Source organism: Henckelia pumila, chromosome 2 (assembly GCF_033568475.1).
Source record: "Henckelia pumila isolate YLH828 chromosome 2, ASM3356847v2, whole genome shotgun sequence".
Classification (NCBI taxonomy): domain Eukaryota; kingdom Viridiplantae; phylum Streptophyta; class Magnoliopsida; order Lamiales; family Gesneriaceae; genus Henckelia; species Henckelia pumila.
The window spans coordinates 194,393,228-194,400,805 of NC_133121.1; the positions used below are offsets into that span (position 1 = coordinate 194,393,228).

At 37.1% G+C, this 7,578-nt stretch overlaps 1 protein-coding gene across 1 annotated transcript; it reads left to right on the forward strand.

Annotated features, from left to right (window-relative positions):
• Window positions 1-477: 477 nt before the first annotated feature.
• Window positions 478-2,330, forward strand: LOC140879295 (uncharacterized). The gene is made up of 6 exons (XM_073282973.1): window positions 478-897; window positions 1,048-1,458; window positions 1,504-1,600; window positions 1,715-1,807; window positions 1,919-2,073; window positions 2,145-2,330. The coding sequence occupies exons 1-6, from the start codon at window positions 478-480 to the stop codon at window positions 2,328-2,330; spliced, it is 1,362 nt and encodes a 453-aa protein (XP_073139074.1).
• Window positions 2,331-7,578: the final 5,248 nt, after the last annotated feature.

A 7,578-nucleotide genomic window follows, 5' to 3' on the forward strand; every position in this document is an offset into this window, starting at 1 on the left:
GCCTTTATGCATTACTTTTCCTACCTTAGAAGCTAATGCTACTTTTGAATTAAAATCTGGGCTAATACATTTAATGTCTGCTTTCATGGTCTTGCAGGTGAAGATCCCCATAAGCACTTGATGGAATTCCATGTGGTATGCACGAGCATGAAACTCCATGGGGTAACAGATGAGAAAATCCAGTTGAGAGCCTTTCCTTTTTCTTTAAAAAATGCTGCAAAGGATTGGCTATACTACCTACCTCCTGGATCCATCACAACTTGGACTGAAATGAAGAGGATTTTTATAGAGAAATATTTCCCAGCTTTGAGAGCAACAAACATTAGGAAGGAGATCTATGGAATCAAATAGTACACATGAGAGTCACTTCACGAGTATTGGGAGCGGTTCAAGACGATTTGTGCTAGCTGTCCGCAACACCAGATAAGTGAAAATCTTTTAATCCAATACTGCTATGAAGGTTGGTTGTCTCATGACATGAATATGCTGGATGCGGCCAGTGGAGGAGTTTTTGTGGACAAAACTCCAATCCAAGAAAAGAATTTGATCGAGAATATGACTGCCAATTCTCATAAATTTGGCACTAACAGGAGTGATTCTGCACCTAGAAGGAGTAATGAGGTAAATGTTTCTTCCCTTGAACAACAACTGATTGATCTGACATCTCTTGTGTGCCAAATGGATGTAGGGAATGGAAAGAATGTGAAGGTTTGTGGAATTTGCACTGCAAGGGGACATTCAACTGACATGTGTCCCACGCTTCAAGAAGAAACGAGAGAACAAGTCAATGCAGCTGGAGGATTTCCTGGGGCACCACAGAGAAATTATGATCCTTACTCGAACACATACAATCCAGGTTGGAAGGATCATCCCAATCTTAGATATGGAAACCCTCCGGTGAATCAGCCTGCACTTCACATGCAACCAAATAATCAAGCATATAGGCCATCATATCCTCCACCACAAAGTCTTCAAATTCCAACGCCTGGTGAGTTTCTAGAAAATATAGTTAAGGATCTTGCAACTAACACTTTGAATTTTCAATAGGAAACTCGAGCAAGTATCCAACACTTGAACACCCAGGTGGGGCAGTTGGCAACCGCCATTAACAGGTTGGAGGCAAAAAATTCTAGCAGCTTACCATCACAGATAGTTGTGAATCCCAAGGAGAATGTGAGTGCAATCACCTTGAGGGGTGGAAGAGAGTTGAAGGTTCATGAAGAAGAGGTGAAAGAGCCAGTACAGAACGAAGATGAGGAGAAATCCAAGGTAGAGGAGACTGAGCTTAATCACGAAGAAGCACCAAGAGGTAAATTTCCTCCTCTTTCTGAGTGTAAACCTGTAGCCCCTTTTTCCCTTGCATTGAAAGAGTCTAGGAAGGATGAAGATATCAAGGGTTTGTATGAAGTTTTTTGTAGATGTGAGGTCAATATTCCATTGTTAGATGCTATTAAGCAAGTACCTCGCTATGCTAAATTTTTAAAAGAATTATGTACTGTGAAGAGAAAACACAAACTGAAGGGGTTTCAGAAAGTTGAATTGGGAGAACAGGTCTCTGCTATCATTCAAAGAAACGTACTCACAAAATTCAAGGATCAACGTATGTTTTCGATTCCTTGTAAAATAGAAGATGTTCAGCTTGAGACGACCATGTTAGATCTAGGAGCATCGATCAATGTCATGCCATACTGTTTTTATGCTACTTTAAAACTAGGACCTTTGAATGAAACTGAAATTGTTATCCAGATGACTGATAGATCTACTATTCATCCTAGGGGTGTGTTAGAAGATGTTTTTGTGCAAGTTGGTAATTTGGTCTTTCTTGCTGATTTTTATGTTCTTGACATAAAAAACAATGATTTGAATAGTCCAATTTTGCTAGGAAGACCATTTTTGAAAACTTCAAAATCTATCATAGATATTAACAATGACACTCTCACTATAGAGTTTGATGAGGAGATTGTTAAGTTTCATATTTTTGATACTCTGAAAATTCCTGGTTGTGAAAGTGTTGTTAACCATATGGATGTCAATAATCACTCGTCACTAGAACATAAGAAAGTTGTGAAAGGGGTAAGTTGAAGGAAGTGATGGCGAAACTTGTTGAGAATTTTCATGATAAAATTTTTCTTTATGACTTGCAGGTACCTAAAACTGAGTCAAAACTTCCTCCAGATAAAGCAATAGGAATACCAATTGGGAAAGGGAAACATAGTCAAGAGACGGGGACCAGCAAAAAATCAAAGAAGAACAAGCATAGACAGAAAATAACTACAAAATTGTTCAAGTGGGTGAAGGTGGACAAGGGAACCAGATATGAACCTCCATGAGGATCTGAAGCATACAGTCGGGCCGACGACTGTAAACAAAGGAGCTTCTTGGGAGACAACCCAATGGGAGTATTTCTTTTCATTCTTAGTATTTATTTATTTTTGTTTTTCATTTTTTTCTTACATTGGGGACAATGTAAGATTTTAAGTATGGGGGAGAGGACTTAGCCAGTCATTGAGAGAATTTAGCCATTTTTTATGAGGAAAAAAAAATTTAGAGCTCATAGTTTGTGATGAATTTGACTGTTGAAAATCACTAGCCCATGATGATATCTAATTGATGACATGCATGCTTTTGAAAATAAATGATTTGCTAACCTTGGAACATTTTGATCTCCAATGCAAATTAGACTTTGATATGGTTCTTGAATATTATTTGGCACGCATGAGTCATGGCTTGTGAATTGTATATGACATAGTAAAGGTCGTGTGAGCCTTGTGATAGTCTTAAGAAGTCGCTAGCCTATCAACCACCCTTTTGAGCTTAATCGCAAAAAAATAAAAGAAAGCAAAGAATGGAGTTAGTAAGATGAGGAGAGGAATTGGAATAAGGATTGAAATTCTAGTCCTACAAATTCCAAGAGCTAAATATGGAGGAGAATGTATGGAGTTGAGGATAACCGAGTGCAATTACTCGGATAGGTGAAAAAACTATAAAACTTCTCAATAGTTTAATTTGATTTGTTGGTGTGCAACTTGAGCTATTGTGGGGTTTTGCATTGAATGGATCTGTGGAGTGTGCATGAAACTTGCTAATGACCATACACACACACACACGTTCGGGGCTATATCTCTAGTTGAAATGTCTGGATATTGAACTTGTTCCGTTGTTAGCATTTTAACGCCTTTCTTGATCATGAATTGAGTTAATTCTTGAGGTAAAAATGTGTAAATCATGGTTATTCTTCATTATGGATCATGAGCTTGAATGTATTTTTGATTTTGTGTTGTTCGAGGGCGAGCAAGGTTTAAGTATGGGGGAATTTGATGTGGTGATAATTTATTATGGTTATTTGAGTAAATTGATATAATTAGGAGAATTTGCATTGCTTTAATTCATTTTATAGTTCTTAATTATTGTTTTTGGTTGGATTTATGAGAAGAAGGAGAATGAGCAAAAGGTAGATGAATTTGAGAGGAAGATGGAAAAGCTATTGCACAAGAATGAATTACGAAGCAGCAATGATCAAAAACTCATTTTTAATTTTAGAGAGCTTCAAATCCAATCTCCATCGTTCAAAATAAATTTCATGATGTTTTAAAGTAGCTGTCCAAATTTTAGCTCAATCCGATGGCTAGATCTCGAGATATAAAATGTTTAAAAACGTTGCGCGCTGGAAAAAAAATGAGCGGCCAGAAGAGAAAAATTGAGGAAAATTTTGACAGAGAAATTCTGGCTCGTTCCGTCAACTTCAGCGGATCGAGCCGGCGGCGCAGTTTGGGAAAAAAAATCATAAAAAGGAAATTTTTATTTTGTGGACTCTAGTCTATATTTAAGACTTTTAATTCCGATTTTCAGTATCTTTTATCAGACTTGGAGGCATAGAACGTGGAGAACATTTTGGCGGCTAGGTTTCTTTTCTTTTTTACTTAGATTTAATTTTATTTCATGAATTTTTCTAGAGAATTCATGAATATTGTTGGCTAAGTTTAATACTTGGTTGAGGAAGACGAACCCTTGAGTTTGTTTATTTGTGAGATTCAGTTTCATTGTTTAATTCTAATTGAGTATCAAGAGTTGTTTGGATTTGATTGCCATGCATGTGTGTTTGATTGTTGGCAGGAATTACTAATGATTTTTCATACAAAGTACTGCTAAATTAGAATTCAAATCTGTAATTGTTTGAATCATCTGATTTGTGAAGCAACTTCAATTAATAATCATCCGCTTGTGAGTTTATTAAATTTTAGGAACAACAATTGACTAGATTAAATACATTCGCTTGTGTATGTGTTGTCTAGATTCATCAGTTTTACTAGTTTGTATGATGCCTTGGAATTAAATCTAATCGCTTGTATTGGGTTGATTCATTGGTAAGGGTTAATTTAGAACGCTTGTGTCTAGTTAACTAAGATTAAGGTAAAACAAAAATATAATTTCCAATGATGAATATTCGATAGAATTACTTATTTTTAGATAATCAATGATCGAATGAATGATTTCAAGGGTGTAGTCGACCGATACCAAAGCTTGTTTTTAATTGATTTCTTTAGTATAATTTTCAATCTTGCATGTTAGTGATAAAATTTGAATTTAAGCGTTGTTACTTTTTAGTAGTTAATTCAAAACTCAAAACCCCCTTTATTTTATTTTAAAATAAATAAATTTCACTTTTCTCGTGGGAACGATCCCTACTCTCACTACTGCATATTTTATTTATTTGAGTCGAGTCTGGTAATTTGGGCGCGATACGACTGATCGCAACCAGTTGTGGACAACGACGTTGTCGCAATATGTTTTGGGGTCGGAAAAGAGTTTACTATCCATTTCCATAAGTTGGTCTCCTTTTTGGGAATGTTATACTGCATCGGACAGGATAAGTACTGAAAGTACGTACTTTGATTCTAGGAAATTTTCAGGATTTTGTTATTATCCGTGGCAGAATGACCATTAAAATCAATTGGATGATATCTCTAGAAGTGAGATTCCAATATTAGGATCAGGACTGGTTGTAATCAGTTCAAGTATACCATAGGATTGTAATCATGCCACTAGAAAGGTAATCTGAAGTTTTCAGATAAGAAAGAGTGGTGTGCACGATGTGGTCACCATGCGATGAAAGTGTCAGGAAAGTTAGAGATACAGTGTACATGTATCCTGTCTTCTCATTGATGCGGACGAATGATACTGGAAGGGATTGTGCGTATCTGGAAGATAGCTGATGATAAGTTACGGTCTTAGCAAAAAAATGTCATTATTAAGATTCACAATCAGTGTTGTTGTTTCAGTTAGAGTTAGTATCCGGTGGGTAGTCAGAAGACTATAGAAACCTCGTGATATTTGAGTTATATATCAGAGGGATCGTGTTAATAGCTAGTTAGCAGTTATTGTGATAATCAACAGTAATTGAAGATCTTTTGGAGTCTCAGAGATTGCATAATTATAGTAATTGTGCAGAAATCTTGACGTAATTTTCTGGGTGATATGTTAGATTGTCATTGAAGTTGCCGAATGATTAGAATTTTTTATAATTGTGTTGTTCAAAATTCCAGTGGATTATGGAATTGCAGTTAGTAGATAGTTGTCAGGAAATTGATTTCAACGCTAGCTTGGGGTTCTCGATAGCAAGCATGGAGTTAGAACCGAGGTTAAGTTCTAAGATTGTCATTTGATATTTGATGTTTTTCAGTGAGGGATCAACCATGCATGTTTAAGTGGGGTCTAAGTGGTTGAAAGCTATTCGATCAAATGTTTGATTAGACCGGAGCTATCGGTAAATGTGATAAGTTGTGTTATGCATTACATTCTCAGGATTGCCCTGGATTTCAGTGATGAAATCTTTTTTTTTTTTTTTGGGGGGAGGGGAGGGAGAGTGTAGTAACCCAAATCCTAAATTAATAAATAGTCATTGATTAGTGGCATAATTATGTTTATATTGGGAAACATGATTAAGGGATTCTCAAATAAGTTTAAAGAGTTCAAAAATGGATTCAAAACACTCAAAAATGATCCGGAGGAGTTCAAGCTCTCGGGTGGATTGGAAGATCCAGAGCATTGCGAGTTCGGAAGCATTGTTTGAGATCGGAGGGTCCGAGGAGATCGGACGATCCAATCTCCATTGAATTAGATAAGATAAGAATCGAGATTTGATTGGTCAGCTGTAGGAGTTCGGACGATCCGAAGGATTAGGTCGGAAGATCCAAACATATTACGTAAACAGTGATGTCATAGCAAGGACACGTGTTTGGAGGGGTTGATTGGGGAGATCGGATGATCCGATCGCAGGGATCGGATGCTCCGAACTCCGTCTATAAATAGAGGTTGAGAGCCCTCATTTCAAATCGCACCATTCCCTCTTTCTCTCTCTTTCTAGCTAGTTTTAGGGCTTTTTGAACATTCTATTTAAGGGAAAAGAGGCGACGAAGCGCTGCCAAAGTTGTAGCGGAGTTGTGCCCAAGTTTTGGGGCTATCACCATCAGTGGGCTCATGACGGACGCAGGTATGGTCCGAGTTGTCTGAAAATATTAGGGAGTATTTAATAGCTTACTTAATGCTTTTAGAGCATGATTAGTGATGCATGGATATTTTTTATTTCAGTGTTGGAATGTAGATATGTGGCATCTAGGAGTATATCATTGAGGTACGGACGTATTATCCGAGATAGCCTGGTATAATATACATAATCTATGTTTGCATGTAATATGTGGCATTGGTTATGTGTGCATTATTATGACACAGATATTATGCTGCATGCATGTCATGTTGAGCATGTTATCTTATTTATATTACTGGTAGATGGGTCGCTCAGCCCCATATTTTTAGTTGATGGATTTCATGGACTTTGATCCGGATATATCCACAGTTTTATGGTATGGGAGCCACCTCCTGATGCGATGGTCCAGCGTGCTACATACCATGACATCTTTGACTGAGCAGTTTTCTGGATAGATTTCTAGTACCCTACACTTGCATTTGCATTCATAGCGTGTGTATATTCGTACTCTCGTACTGTGCTTTAATGCTCACGTCCAGTGTTTTCTGTTTTTTTGGACACCCTACTCGTCGAGACAGTTGCAAGTGTTCCACCAGGACTTGGGATTTATGTGGTGACCAAGCAGAGATACAGGAGTAGTAACTAGGTTATATATAGATTCTAATTCAATTGAGTTGGATAATTGGATTTGTTTTACAGGTTGTATTCTGTCAGACCAATATTTATTTGGTTTTCGTAGCTTATCTCTAATTATCGTTTATTGCATGCTTATTTAAGCTTAAAACTCTGATTAGTAGTGCATTCGGGTTAGGGTCACTACATCACGGTCGTTGTACAACAAGCATATGAATCAATACTGACCTTGGCCAATATGCCTCTCATCTCTCCTTGGCCGCTTAAACATTCATTCTTTGGAAGGGCCTCTCCGGGGCTCAATCCGGAGTACCAATCCTGTACTGCTACCACAAGAATACATACAACATCAAAATATTTTTCATGCATCATCATTCATCATCATACTTCATCATTGTCATGTAACATCATCATCATACTTGAACTTCTCATAAACGTTCATAAACATTTCATGCCTTTGA